The sequence below is a fragment of the Hippocampus comes genome, unplaced genomic scaffold, assembly GCF_001891065.2.
Source record: "Hippocampus comes isolate QL1 unplaced genomic scaffold, H_comes_QL1_v1.1 scaffold35, whole genome shotgun sequence".
Lineage (NCBI taxonomy): Eukaryota > Metazoa > Chordata > Actinopteri > Syngnathiformes > Syngnathidae > Hippocampus > Hippocampus comes.
Genome location: NW_017805279.1, coordinates 600,939 through 615,943, shown reverse-complemented (window position 1 = coordinate 615,943; position 15,005 = coordinate 600,939). Strand labels below are relative to the sequence as shown.

The window sequence follows — 15,005 nt, the reverse complement described above, 5'->3', positions numbered from 1 at the left end:
TGAATAAAATATGCACAATTATAGAATCAGCTCTCAGTATTATGCAGCACGGCCCTAAATAGCCGCAAATGTCAAACGCAATGCTAAACGGAACGGCTCATATAGTATTCTCTCACAAAAGGTGATCATTAATTCAATTGTATTTTATCTGATTCAAAAATGTGCACGCGTGCTGTATTTCATTATATTGATTTAACTTTTTTGTAATGATGAATTATTAATTTTTAAAAAATGGATTTAAATTGTATTGATCAGCTCCACTCCCCCATTTTGAATATGCTTATATTTATAGTTGATATTGTTGCCAGGACTTACGGTTGACAGAGCTTGATGAGGTCCTGGTCGGTGGTCCCGGGTGGCAGGCCTCGGATGTACAGGTTGGTCTTACTCAGCTGCTCCGCCGCTCCCTGGCTGCAGTTGTTGGTGCTGGGGCTGGGAGGAGCCATGGGATGAGGGGGTGGAGCATAGGGCTGCTAAGAAGAGAAGGAAAGAAAAGATCATCATGTTCATGACATTTGAGTTGATTTTACATTGAATTTGAAAACATATCAATAATTATCAATGATTTTATTGTTAAAATCGCTTTATTTGCGTATTGGCCGTTCAAAGACGTGGGAAAATATTCTTTTGGTTTTTTTTTCTTGCTGTCACATGGTGATACGGTGCGGAATTGACTAAAGCATCATCACAAGCTTTGAAAACATATATTCAAAAATTCATTTCTGGCCTTATTGGAAACGTATGTTTCAGTGACGCTCAAAATTGAAATAGAGGCGAATCCTCTACCTAGATTGGGTTCGTGTTTTTTTATATTTTTTTATATTCCAGTCATGAACCTCACTGCACTGGACAGCATGCATGAGGGCAAGTCAGGCTCTTGACATTAAAACCTTATTTGTCTGCAAAAAAAAAAAAAAAAAAAAAATTGTAATAATACAGTAATAACAATAAATAAAATAAAAATAGACAGACATTGACTTGTTTTCAGCTTTTTGAGGTTTCTCGCTGTCAATACTAAACACCTAATTTTGATCCCTCGGGCCATGTTCCAAAATGCATCGAATATGCAGTCTGCTCTGATGTGCTTGTTGTGCTGTTAGCGTTGATGCACGGCGGTGAGGTTTTCCAGCTCGTTGCTATTTATATCTGTGCAGGAACACTGCACACACTAACGCAGAGAAGGAATCGGAACACGGTGGGCATAAGCATCAAAGATCAAAAGAGCAATTACAGAAGAACGAGAGGCTAAGAAGGTACCAAGAAACAAAACCTACTCTAGAATTATGGCTGGCAAAAGGAGAGAAGAAGGAGGGGAGGCCCACATGACTAAATATCACCTCGAGTTAACCAAGTTAACCCATTGCCCTCCCCAGAGAGAACCTTCGTAACCCGCTGAGTTCCTTTTACACACACACACTCACACACACGCGCAGTTTTTACACGCCCGTAAACTCACACGCCATTAGCTCTCCATTCTTCCCCACATGTTAGCGGCGTTTGCTGGAGCATGGCTGATTTGATGCGCTATTTTAAGCGCCTGCGCCATTGCCAGCGTGTCGCCCGCAAGTCCTCAGACAAAGTGCCGGGCTCCACTGAGCGTGAAGAGGGAGCCGCGGCCATCAATGGACGGCCAATTACCATGCTGAGCTAAGTGGAACTAATAGTCAGCTACTCGCAGGGTACAAACACACACACACAGGTGATAAGACAGAAATACACACACACACACACACACACACACACACACACACACACACACACACAATGATCTTTAAAGCTATTAAGTCTCAGGATGAAGTTTAAAGGTTTAACCTTTAACCTTGCATATGCAATCTGCGTCCGATAAAATATGTATTGAAATTATTGCACATATTAAGGAACGTGTCCAGTAATAATAATCCTAATATAAATCCACGATGACCTCACCTACTGTGCCTGAAAGACAGCTGGGATAGGCTCCAGCACCCCCCCCCGTGACCTTTGTGAAGATAAGCAGGGATTCGAGAATGGATGGATGGATCGTTGTTATTTTTCCCAATCCCAGCATGTATCGGTTTTGGAAAGTTTGAGCCCAAGGACAATAAAAAAATGTTGTCACAACATCAGTGGATGCATCCAATTAGATTGCTGCGACATCTTTTTCCAATGCGGCTCACGGTCCCTGGGGGGCATATTTGTGCAGTATGTGGGAATTTCGATAGGATGCGGTCATAAATTAGCCAGTGTTGGTGTCCTTCAATACTTTTGTATTGGTTATTTTGGCCTCGCCCACAGCATTTTAAGCAATCGGCACTAAATAAATGCCACTATAGTCTTCCAATCGAGTGAAAACAAACAGTGCAATGTCCCTGACCATTTCTTTATAGACATTTTTTTTTTTAAACACACACACACACACACACGCACACACACATTATGGACGTCCGGTGCCTCCCTGAAAATTCCACCTACCGGCACTGGTTACACTGCTCATTGGTTTCCTCTTATCGATTTCAAATTTAAAACGACTGGACTCAAGCGTGTTCTTAAAAAATTCCGTCCTCTACAGCCATTTAACAGGTTGTAATCATTTTAGTGGCTCATTCCAGCGGGTTAGTACAAATACAATTACAAAGCAACTTGAAATCATCATGTGATGGGAACATGGGACATGTACACAAGATGCTACCCCCCTCCTCCCCTCCCCCACTTTTGACTTTGACACAAAGCCCAGCCAAGTGGGATACAGCTGCAACATTGTGTGCGCTTTCACGCAGCATCTACACAACCCGGAAAAGAGTCGTAAAGTTGTTGACTTTTACAAGCAGTGTAAAAGGGGCCTAAAAGGTGCAGTAATCACGTTAACATGCATTAAGTGTCGCTATGCGTCGCCTGCTGTTCCCTGTTGCCTTGACGTAGTGTTCCCTTGCAAAGCTTGGCCACTGTTACCTTGTATCAGGGGTAGGGAACTGTGGTTCCTCCAGATCCATATCCTGCCTTTTTTTGATCCCCCCCACCGCCATTACTCCAACACACCGAATTCAAACGATGAGCTCATCAGCAAGCTCCGGAGACGCCTGAAACAATCATGATCAGTTGAATCAGGTGTGTTGGGAGTCGGGAGGGATCGAAAACATGGCAGGGTATGACCCTCGCGGAACTGGAGTTCCCTACCCCCTGGTTTATATCACACACACACAATATTTATACATTCATGATGCGTGACGAAAAACATAACAGCACACAAACCGCAAACGCCGCACAAAGCGGCGGCGGGTGCTGAAGGTTAATTGAAAGCTTTTGCCTCGTTCTCACGCTTTCTTTGTTTTAGCCCCACTTGATGCGCCGGGGCCCGCTTCCTCCTCCTCCTCTCCCTCCCCCCCGGCTCCGGTCTTGGCTTGCATCCTGGGCTTTGGAATTCATGTGTCCTGCCCTATTGATTTGCTTTCTTTTTTTTTTTTTTTTAAGGTCAGAAGCTGAATTCTTACACAATGAGGTAGTGAGGGTCAAGTGCAGACCATTACTTACAATGCTGGGTGCGAGGCAAAGTGCAAGGTTATCTAAGGTTGAAGAAAAAAAAAAAAAAAGAAGAATCCCCTGGGATCAGGAATGCATGCAGGTGCAACGTGACCTCATGGGACATGTACACATAAAGATCAGCAATGTTTCCCGTTGCTTTGCCTTTGGTTGAACATTTTAGTTCCCCACAAAAAAAAAATTTCGTGATAAGACCTTGAGTCACTGCAGGCGGAGTACGAACGGTGAGGTTGAGAGGTTGGCAAAGTGGTAAAAAAAAAAAAAAAAAAGCCGCCGACAGGAAGGACAAAATCATTTCCTTTCCTCTATGGCTGCTGAAAGCAAAATGTAGATAAAAAGCTTGGGTACACTGGATGCTTGACCTGGAGACATCCATCCATTTTCTGATCTGCTTATCCTCACAAGGGCCACGGGGCGAGCTGGAGCCTCGATTAGCTGGCGGTCGGCCGGTGACACCCTCAACTGGTTGCCGGCCAAACGCGGGCACACACAGACATAAAACCATTCGCACTCACACTGAGGGAGAATTTAGAGTGTCCCGTTAACCTGCCATGCATGTTTTTGGAATGTGGGAATACCCGAAGAAAAACCACAAAGTTCACGTGTAAAACATGCAAACTCCACACAGAAAGGCCGCAGCCGGAATCGAACTCTGCACCGTGAGGTCGACGCGCTAACCACTCGACCACCCTACCAAGAGAATTGGTTGTATTTATTTTTTCCAAGTCTAAAGGGGTGTTCACGGCACACACTTGCATCGGTGCTGCACCGATGTATTTTGTTGCGATGTATCTTACGCCGGTGTAAATTTTGTGGAGCGTTCACACATAAAAAGCTGCCTACTAAAGAGAAGCGTGTTAACCCCGGGGCAGCCCCACTCGCGTTCACACGGCAGTTTCTGCGGCCGCGCAATCCGATAATACGGAAGGAAAACATGCGTAAAGTGTACTTCCTTTTCCCCGCCTTGTTTGTGACATATCGAAAAAACCATGGTTGATACTTCTCCAAACAAATCAACGCTGTGGTCTATCAGACCCCGTGAAAGGATGAGAGAGAGAAAGGAAAGAAGTGCAAAATACCCAGGATGCATGTTATGCAATACCCGTATGTAATCAACACTTCTCACGCGTAGTGAGTCTACCCCTGTAGCGTTCACACATTTTATATCGGTGCTGCCCCGCAAACTAGCATTTACTCCGGAGTAAATTTTTAAACCACCTCCCGAGCAGGGTTAAAATTTGCTCCGGTTTAAGCTGTTTTCAGGGGCTACACCGGTATAACTTTGTACGTGAACGCTCTACGGGGGGCTACACCGGAGTAAAAGTTGCCACGTGAACACCCCTTAAGACTCAAGAATTCTAAGAGTTTGGAGAACAAGAATTATACTTTGCTGGAAACTGTAAAGTCGAACATCTCACTCTCTCTCTCGCTCTCTCTCTTTCCGCCATCTTTCTCTGTCTCCACGTGGCCCTGTGACTATACAACTCAGCCAACATACAGCATCCACAAGATTTATCATACTCACTAAGCGCGCTCGTAAATATTTCTACGTGACACAAGCTCTAAACCTCCCCTGCATTGCTCGCTCACTAAATTAGGGGATGTGTAAAATATTCCGCTTGTCTAAAATACAGTGTGGCAAATTGGATCCCAAGTAATCCTCTGTCGCAGCGTGTCACAGCTGGGTAGGGAGAAGAGAGAATGGAGATTTTTCTCATTTACCTCCTGGAGAGTTTTGAAGTGTCATAACTAGCAGTTCTGCTAGACTTGCGAGTGTAGTGCTCTCAAAATATCTTATTCTTGGATTTCTTTGTCTCTCCCTCCCTCTCCCTTGTCGCCTCCAAATGCATCTTCGGTCTTTCAGAAATTACCATGAGGGAGTGCTGTATTAATTCCACCTAATTCTGACGTGTGAGGCCTTTATTCGACGTTTCTTCCTGGCTGAAGATGGGGAACCATCAACAGTGAGGTAAATAAACACTTAAGGCGCCAGACTCAAGGTGTGATTCCTTCAGTGATGAATTGGGGTTTCTGGTCTCCAGATGGAGGCGTGGGTTCAAATCCCACTCCTGACAAATCATTTTGAATGAATGGGAATTGACTTGTCCACTGGAATATTTTCTTTGGGAACAGACAGTGGCAGGTTTGAGACAATGTTCAGATCACAAGTCCGAAAACTTTAACCCAGTAGTGCACTTTCCAAACCACCACCGGTAAAGAGCCTCACCGCTCGGGTGTCAGGATGGCCGAGTGGTCTAAGGCGCCAGACTCAAGGTGTGATTCCTTCCCTCTGGAAATTGGGTTTCTGGTCTCCAAATGGAGGCGTGGGTTCAAATCCCACTCCTGACAAATACTTTTGAATGAATGGGGATTGAGTTGGTTGTTGGGATATTTTCTTTGGGCGGAACGGTCAGTTGCAGGTTTGAGACAATGTTCGGATCACACGTCCGAAATCTTTAGCCCAGTAGTGCACTTTTCAAACCACCACCAGTAAAGAGCCTCAACTCTTAGGTGTCAGGATGGCTGAGTGGTCTAAGGCGCCAGACTCAAGGTGTGATTCCTTCCCTCTGGAATTGGGGTTTCTGGTCTCCAAATGGAGGCGTGGGTTCAAATCCCACTCCTGACAAATCATTTTGAATGAATGGGGATTGAGTTTGTTGTTGGGATATTTTCTTTGGGAACGGTCAGTTGCAGATTTGAGACAATGTTCGGATCACAAGCCCAAAATCTTTAGTACAGTGGTGCACCTTTCAAACCACCAGCAGTAAAGAGGCACACCTTTAGTGTGTCAGGATGGCCGAGTGGTCTAAGGCGCCAGACTCAAGGTGTGATTCCTTCCCTCTGGAAATGGGGTTTCTGGTCTCCAGATGGAGGCGTGGGTTCAAATCCCACTCCTGACAAATACTTTTGAATGAATGGGGATTGAGTTTGTTGTTGGGATATTTTCTTTGGGAATGGTCAGTTGCAGGTTTGAGACAATCCGTGGACCCGAAAGCCCTTTAGCCCAGTAGTGCACTTTTCGAACCACCAGCAGTAAAGAGCCACTCCCCTCGGCTGTCAGGATGGCCGAGTGGTCTAAGGCGCCAGACTCAAGGTGTGATTCCTTCCCTCTGGAGATGGGGTTTCTGGTCTCCAGATGGGGGCGTGGGTTCAAATCCCACTCCTGACAAATCATTTTGAATATGTGGGTATTGACCTCACTTTTTTTTTTTCTCCGGACAGGTCAGTTGCAGTTTTGAGACAAGCTATGGCCCACATTCACAGTCCGGAATATATGAAATAAAAGTCCCCGACCAAGGAAGTGGGTTCTTCATCGAGCATATTTCAAACTACCCTTCAGTAAAGAGCTGGGGTATAACATGTCAGGATGGCACTAAAATTCAAGCATGACTCTCTTTGTATCGAAATGCGATTTCTGGTGTTCTGATACAAGCTATGGCCCACATTCACAGTCCGGAATATATGAAATAAAAGTCCCCGACCAAGGAAGTGGGTTCTTCAACGAGCATATTTCATTCAAACTACCCTTCAGTAAAGAGCTGGGGTATAGCATGTCAGGATGGCACTCAAATTCAAGCATGACTCCCTTTGTATCCAAATGCGATTTCTGGTGTTCTGACTGAGGTGTGGGTTCAAATTCCTCTCTGCTCACAAGTACTATTAAACGTGATTATTTTGCTGTTGGGAGATACAGTTGCAGATTTTGGACCACATTCAAATGTCAAATGTCAAAATGTCCAAAAAAAAAAAAAAACATGGATAGGGTTAATTTATGATTCTCATTTGTCATCTTTTTTTTTTTAAATAATAAAACATAATATGCGATTATCTAGCTCCATGTCCAGGGTAAACCCCGCCCTCCAAACCAAAGTCCGCCCATAACTCAAATGTGGACAAAGCAGGACTGACAATGGATGGTTGAATGCAAAGTGTTTTGAATTCATCGTTTGAGCTCTCCATTCTCATCATCATCATAATCAAATGTGGAAATAAGACTTGTTCAGTACACAAAAGGTATCATTGCGGTGACTGTTACAAAAGATGGGACACAGCTTCCATTTTTCTCCCTCCCTCCCTGTGCAGTTCTAGCTGGGGGAGAGTCGAGTGAGCATCAGCTTTGTAATTGGCCATGATTTATCGGTGGTCTCGAAAGCCTGCGAGACCTCGCAGGGCACAAGCATTCGGTCAGACAGGTCTAACACAGTCAATATCACAAAAATGACCCGACGCAACATTCCTCCTCTCATCCAGAACAAAAACACATTCACACATTTTTACACTTTTTGCTGTCTACCGAAAATGCATCATGTCTCATTTAGTGCTCTATTTCTACTGTAGATGCTTGTTCACACACGCGTACAAGAGAAATCTGCCATAAAATATGCCAGGCAGTACCCTTCAATGGAAGAAAGAAAAAAAAAAAAAAAGCCTCTCCGCTCAAGCTAAATTAATTCATTCTGGCAAAGTCTGTGCAAAGACTCTTAAAAGACAAGCGTATTCCCAGAGGCATCCCTTCCAAACTGCCAGAACTAACAGCTCGCACTGCGCTCCGCTGCATTGACAGCAGCTCCGCAACACAGGAAGAACACAAATCCTCCATCCATCCCGGATAGCTGCTCGCGAACCTTTAGCCCTTAAACACGTGTTTGGAGAATCCCAGCTCCGTCTCGAAACCATAAAATGAGGGAGGGGCGGTGAAAGATGGGCAAACCGGCGCTATTGTCTTTATCCCTTTGTCTCCGCTTTTTATGCGACTGTTGAGGTAAACCCAATTGCTCGAGGCGCGAAGGGTAAATCATTCCGGAGTCACCGGGGAACGCTACGCTTCTATGGCCAAATGTTCTCTATCAGGAGGAGACGCAGAGCACAGAGCATGGCAAAAAATGAGGATCAGACAATGAAGAAAAAGAAAATATAATAGTAGGAACCACACAGCTGAAGGTGCAAATAAATGGACGAAGACCACAACACAAAGCGACACAAAGGTGGGTTGAGATTCAAGTCCCGTATGCTTCTTTTTGCAAAGAATAATCAAACACACGCACCAGAAATGGGTTTGAGGCACCGGTGGAGACCAACAAAACACCAGACAATAGTTCACCAGGCCAATTATAAAAGTGCTGATTCAAAACCCACAATTCTTTTTTTTTTTTTTTTTTTTTTTGTGTGTGTGTGTTCTCCTATTGTTTTTTTTTTCTCTCTTTTTGCTCTTGCTCTAGCTTTCGGGTAAGATAAGAGCAAGACGTTATGTTCCATAGCAAGACACATGTATCTTGATACAAAGCCCCCGGAGTTGTAATAGAAACCATTTCTCTCCAAAGGGGACATGGATAGGATGCCATTCATGTTATCTTACGACAAATCGGAGTGTGAATAACACATCCTTTGGAGGTAAAGCGAAAAAAAAAAAAAAAAAAAAAAAAAAACAAAGGGGCCGATTGGGTGGTCCAATGTCTGGAACGTATCAATTCAAAAACGTTTGAGTTGGAAAGCAAGTGAAAGGCTTTGCAATCTGCAACTGATTCTCGACGTCAAGGCATACAATGCGAGTGACAAATGTTAATCAGTGGAGTTTGTCTCAAAAGAGTTCGTCACACACAATGGCGCTGTCGAATCTTTTGTTCCGGTTCACAGCTGCATGTACATTATGTCAAGTATCCATCCAAATTATGTTGTTTTTTTTTTTTTTTCCATCTGGTAGGGGATATAAGAGGCTGTAAAAAGCCGTCACCGAATGTCCGTGTGTGGTGCCTCAAAAACAGAGCAACAAACCTCAAACCAAGGCTGGCCCGAAAGAAAATTCCATATAAGCACACTAGCCAGCCGTGTTTGTACCAGATCTTTGCTCGCCATAAACATGGGTTATCAGCAGACATTAACAACCAGTCAGCCCGTGTTTAGGTGACACAAAAAAAAAAAAAAAAAGGCTGAAGTGTACTTGCGGGGAGTGATTAGCTGCAATGGCCGTGGCAGCCATATGGCATAAAAACGGCATACAGTGCAGAGCGAGTTGCAGGCAGAGCCAAATTGAAAAGTCGACGGATGTAAATATTTGGGTTGATTTGTCATCATTCCAGCCAGCTGGCTCCGTTTGCATGCTAGCCCGCGTGTGAGCGGAGAGTAAAAGGATAGATGGAGTGAGATAATGGGAGGACAGACAATTTATTTTATAGAGAGTGCGTGCTCTATTTGAGGGTCTCTACAGACACCGCGCTCTGAAATCGCAAATTCCACAACATTATGGTGTCACTGATCCCCTTTTTTTTTTTTAATGCTTTAATCATGTGGTCGTTTTGATAACCAATGATGCGAATTTCAAAATAAAGTCATTTGGAAATGAAGATGATGATAAATAAATCCAAATGTTGCAGACTGGGGTCATATTGCGGCGAATTACGTGAGAGATATATTGTAGTAGTCTTATGAGATTAAACAATAATGTGCAGTTTTCCTGGCCGCGATCTATTTGTACTTTAATTTTATGATGGATGTGTTATGGCGGCATTATCATCGTCGCCACGGCAGATTTTTAGAACTCTTCCTGGCTCTTATCAGACCGTGTGCATGTATTAGAAATAATGTGGCCCTCCAGAGAGCTATACCTGCGCTTAAAATGGTGATTTGTCATTCTACAAGGTGCGCCTGCATATTCAAAAACGCCGCCCGCCTGCACATTTACACAAGGGGCGGGTTGACGCATTTTCACCACTTCCATTGTCTCCGAACCGTTCGGCTCGGATGGGAAGATGACAAGGTGGTTTTCGTCTCTCAAGATACGCCAGAGGTTGAACCATTTTCTCTTTTCATCAATTTAAGATCGGTCCGCACATCCGCCGATGAATATGAACCGCTCCAATCGGGAGGCCCGACAGTCATGAGCGACTGTTCCAGCTAAACCAGGTGAGGAGGAGAGTAATTGCTGGAATGTGAAGCCTTATCGGGGAAGGAAGCCAACGGGGACTCGGGACAGATTGATATAAAGAGGAAGTTGGTGCGGTGGCAGAATGCGATTTTGTTCCACTGTTTGCCAGACAAACAAATTTATGTCTCCTCTTGCAGAAGGTCAGCTGTGCTCACATTCATAAATAAGGACGTAATTGGTTGTCCGTACAATATATACGCTTAAAAGGGACAGCGTGTAGAATTTAGTGCCATCTAGTGGTGAACTAATAGAATGCAGTGACCTCAGCTCTACGGTGCATCATCACGAGTGACTTTTTTTTTGGGGGGGGGGGGTGACAAAGTTACACATGCTGTCGTCATGATGGTGAGGAACAATGTTCGCTAGTTTTGTTGCCTTTGGCGAAAAGATGGCGGCAAAACATGGCAGCCTGCTGTTGGGTATGCGCGCCCGATGTAATATAATTAGCGATGACTTCACCTACAATTACACGAACGAAATCACGTTGATGTGATAGAATATGTATGTTTTTTGCAAATTATTCAAATTAAGAGTGGCTTTTCGAATTAACGAATCTTGAAAATTTTTACACGCTGTCACTTTAAATGCATGGGTTGTTGCATTACATTTTTTTATTTTTTTGCCAAACAGAAGAAGTTTGATTTGTACACAGTCAGAAAAAAAATAAAAAAAAACACAATTAAAAAGTAGAAATGAACCACATGGATTTACTGTGTCTCCATTTTAAACTAACCTGGTGTTCGAAATTCAAGATATAATCATTTGGCCAACATTTTGTAGCCTTAAAGTAAAAAAAAAAAAAAAAAAAGAAAAAAAAATACAGACTGAAGTGGAGTAAACAAACTAGCCGTGAAACTCGTCTTCAATTGCCGGATGGATGTTTCCATCGCACGCAACCTCACTGCGATGCATTTCAAACGAACCTCCAAAAGGGGGAACAGAATCTGTTGGCCTCAACGTGCATCTGAATATTGAAATATTCAAACGTTTTTTTGTTTTTTTTTTTTTTTAACGATGGTACTATCAGTGCATGTCATTACTGGCAAACGCGACGTGCTATATGATACTTAATTCATAGGCAACATCTTCGGCATAAGGCACTGACATTCAAGAGGTCACTAAAACATTGACACACACACATGCACACACACACACACACACACATATACACACTATATTACCCAAATTAAAGAGTCACTGCAAGTTGCATGCAATGGCACCCTTGTGTGAACTCCTGATGTTTCCATCGCACGCAACCTCACTACGATGCATTTCAAACGAACCTCCAAAAGGGGGAACAGAATCTGTTGGCCTCAACGTGCATCTGAATATTGAAATATTCAAACGTTTTTTTGTTTTTTTTTTTTTTTAACGATGGCACTATCAGTGCATGTCATTACTGGCAAACGCGACGTGCTATATGATACTTAATTCATAGGCAACATCTTCGGCATAAGGCACTGACATTCAAGAGGTCACTAAAACATTGACACACACACACATGCACACACACACACACACATATACACACTATATTACCCAAATTAAAGAGTCACTGCAAGTTGCATGCAATGGCACCCTTGTGTGAACTCCTCTTATTTCAGCACAATCTTAATCACGGGGCACACAAGACCATTATCATAACCTGCTACATCATTATTCCATTGTGCCGAATAGTGTTCGTACTGTAAATGTGGGTATCATAAAACAGTTTTACTGCGACTATTTTATCTTCACTTGAGGGCAATTGCATGCTGCTAAACGTGTTGCCTTTAATTAGGAGTGCCGGAGTGCAATATCGAGAGAATCTGGGCGGCAAGGATCTCGCCTGTGACCTTGCAAGCCAGAAACTTTAGCAACACCGGATGAGGTCTCATTTGTCACACTTGGGCATAAGTATTTCGTTAATATATGTCTGATTATCTGTCATTTGATTAATGAATCACGTCACGATGAAAAGGAAATGGGAGTGTTGTACTTTTCTGCCACCAGCAGAGGCACCGTTGATTCAGTTAGCTTGTTAGCGCACAAATGAAGAACAACAAGGCACGAGCGACGGAACGTTGATTTACACCTAAGGCCCCGCACGACGCTGTCTCATCATGACACCGGCGTCGGAACAAGAGTTTCAAACGACTTAATTCATGCACTGCTTTTTTTCCGCAGAGTCGAGAAAGTTGCCATGCCATCCCAGATTGACAACTTTACTGAATTTAAATCTGTGAAAAACAAGAAATATTGCCAATTAAACTGAGTGTTGTAAAATACAAGTTCACATTTGATCCTTGTCATTGTGAAACACCTTTCACATTGGTGGATAACGTGTTGACATTACCATCGGCTACATTGTATTGTTTGATAAGATTAGCGTCCGACAATTGAGCCCTTATGGTTGCCTCAGGCCAACCTCCCATAACTAAATTCATCCTCCGCTAGTCCTCCAACCACCCTCGCTTTACCTTCCCAATCCCCTCAGTCAGCTCTCATCTATCTCTAAATCCGCTCCAATCCTCATCTGGCTGCTCGTCCTCCATTTCTCCTTCCTGCAGCCCCCTGTCTTATTTCTCTTCCGAGCCTTTTTCTCTTCCGCGTCTCTCTCTCTCTCTCTCTCTCTCTCTCTCTCTCTCTCTCTCCCCACCTTTTTTTTTCCTCCACCCGCTCTCAACAAGCCATCGGGGAGTTTTTGCATAGTGTTGAGCAGAGTTTAGTAGGCCAAAGAAGACGGCGTGCCAGATTCTGCACGCCGTGTTAAGCAACCCCCCCCCCCCCCACCACCACCTTGAAGCGACGGCAGCATTACTCAACAGAAAAGTCTTTCGGCCTCGCAGCTGCAAATCTGCCGTCACCGGCAGAACGGTATGCAAAGGCTCGCTCAGCATTGCAGCATCGTCATGTACGGCGGGAATAACGGGGAACAATTAAATGCCCCCTCCACCGCCCCCTCCCCCGAGTAAAGTGCTCAAGTTTTTGCATCCCACCTCCAACCAAATTCTCATGAGACCGCTTCATCCAAATTTGACAGTATTTCTCTCGATCCGCCACACTGGCATCAACGCTGGTGGCCCTTCAGAGGCGCCCGTGTGAGTGATTTAAAAGCGGAGAGTCAGCCACTCGTTGGCAGAGCATCTCAAGTTGTCAATTCCAATGACTTACGGGAAAGCAAAGGGGGAATGATCTGCGCTTCCAAGCGCTCCCAAGCAAGAGTTCAATCACCGTTGGGGCTTTATCCAAAAAGTGTCACAAATGTGTAATAAATAATAAGAGCACCGTTGGGGCAGACGAGTAGGAGGGGGGAGGAAGGTGAAAGAATTCTGGAGGGGAGTGGGGGAACAACAACAAAACTGGCGGTATGAAGGTAACGGGGAGTGAAAGACAGATCGGAACGTTGACATCTGCCAAAAGGAGAGAACTCGGCGTCGAGTGGTTCAGACCTCGGTAGCCTGATTTATTCATGAGATAAGGCACCGTGATTATGGAGCAGGTGAGCGTAATGGTGGAATGTTTCCTTCTCGCCTCAGTGACTCGAGCCTGATGCGTTCTTGTCTGGAGGGGTTGGCGGCTTGCTACACTTTGATGATAACGTAAGGCACCAGTCAGATTTTTAAGAAAAAAGAAAGACGGGGCATTTTAGAAATCGCTCACTTGCAGATAATATCACGCCGTCAAAGGCCATGTTGGGGAAACTTGCTTCCGAAAAATTGGCATGTGTTATTTATTACTCGTGCGGTCAAAAGAACCGAAGCGGAGTTATCCGTAGCGACTGAGGCGATGGAATTCTGTCTGCTTTTTCGGGGAACAAAACGGTAGAATGTTAATTTGAATGCCTTGTATTAAAAAAAAAAATGTAACAAAAGTACAGTGATACCTCTACTTATGAAATTAATTGGTTAGGAAGAAATTTCTTAACTGGAAAATTTTGTAAGTAGAGACGCGTTTTCCATGCAAATGCCCTAATCCGTTCCAAGCCCCCCAAAATTCTGATAGAAATTTTTCCTAGAGCATAAAAATGCATCAAAATATGTAACAAATAGATGTTACAATTAGATTATTGCACAGTAAATGAGAGTTGTGAATAATGTAAAAAAAAAACAAAGAATAAAGAATAAAAATGATGCTCATTTAAGTGCATCCTCATCGTTTTTTGCCGTCGTTTGTCCATGTTCTCTCACAGGAGTGGTTTTTGCCTGGCGTTTTGTAAAGAAAACTGAGCAAAGGATGTTTGCTTTTGTCCGCTTTTAACAATCCTTCGAAAATGTCCAAGGCAAACATCAGCATAGTGAGCGATCGCCGGATTGGCGAAAACGTTTTCGGGGTGATTCACATTGACGTAAAACTATCGGAAGGCCTCATGGCCCGAGGGGCGAATGACGAGGATGCTGCATAGACGCATATCTATCTATCTACACACATAGACACGTTCGGTGGAGGTCACTCCTAGCCAATGGGATGCCAGGATGATGCTCGGGAGTAGCCAATGGCAGAGCAGCTTTAAGTATGTTGCGTTCAGGGAACTCGGAGCTGCGGGTAGCAACCCATACTGTATTTTTTACCTTTCGTATCTTGAAAT

At 44.0% G+C, this 15,005-nt stretch overlaps 1 protein-coding gene and 4 non-coding genes across 8 annotated transcripts in view; 4 read left to right on the top strand and 1 right to left on the bottom strand.

Moving 5' to 3' along the window:
• rbms3 (RNA binding motif, single stranded interacting protein) overlaps positions 1-15,005 on the bottom strand; it is a 231,199-nt gene that overhangs the window by 136,999 nt on the left and 79,195 nt on the right. For 2 of the 4 annotated variants that reach the window (XM_019870862.1, XM_019870860.1), the window contains one exon: positions 316-473. In XM_019870862.1, coding sequence (XP_019726421.1) covers positions 316-473 — 158 coding nt within the window. Of the gene's footprint in view, positions 1-315; positions 474-2,928; positions 3,112-15,005 lie in introns of those variants that run through there. The other 2 variants (XM_019870863.1, XM_019870861.1) reach the window with 2 other exon arrangements.
• On the top strand, positions 5,753-5,865 carry trnal-caa (transfer RNA leucine (anticodon CAA)). The gene is made up of 2 exons: positions 5,753-5,790; positions 5,820-5,865. It is a non-coding gene; the product is annotated as a tRNA-Leu (tRNA).
• Positions 6,030-6,142, top strand: trnal-caa (transfer RNA leucine (anticodon CAA)). The gene is made up of 2 exons: positions 6,030-6,067; positions 6,097-6,142. It is a non-coding gene; the product is annotated as a tRNA-Leu (tRNA).
• Positions 6,304-6,416, top strand: trnal-caa (transfer RNA leucine (anticodon CAA)). The gene is made up of 2 exons: positions 6,304-6,341; positions 6,371-6,416. It is a non-coding gene; the product is annotated as a tRNA-Leu (tRNA).
• On the top strand, positions 6,573-6,685 carry trnal-caa (transfer RNA leucine (anticodon CAA)). Its single transcript has 2 exons — positions 6,573-6,610; positions 6,640-6,685. It is a non-coding gene; the product is annotated as a tRNA-Leu (tRNA).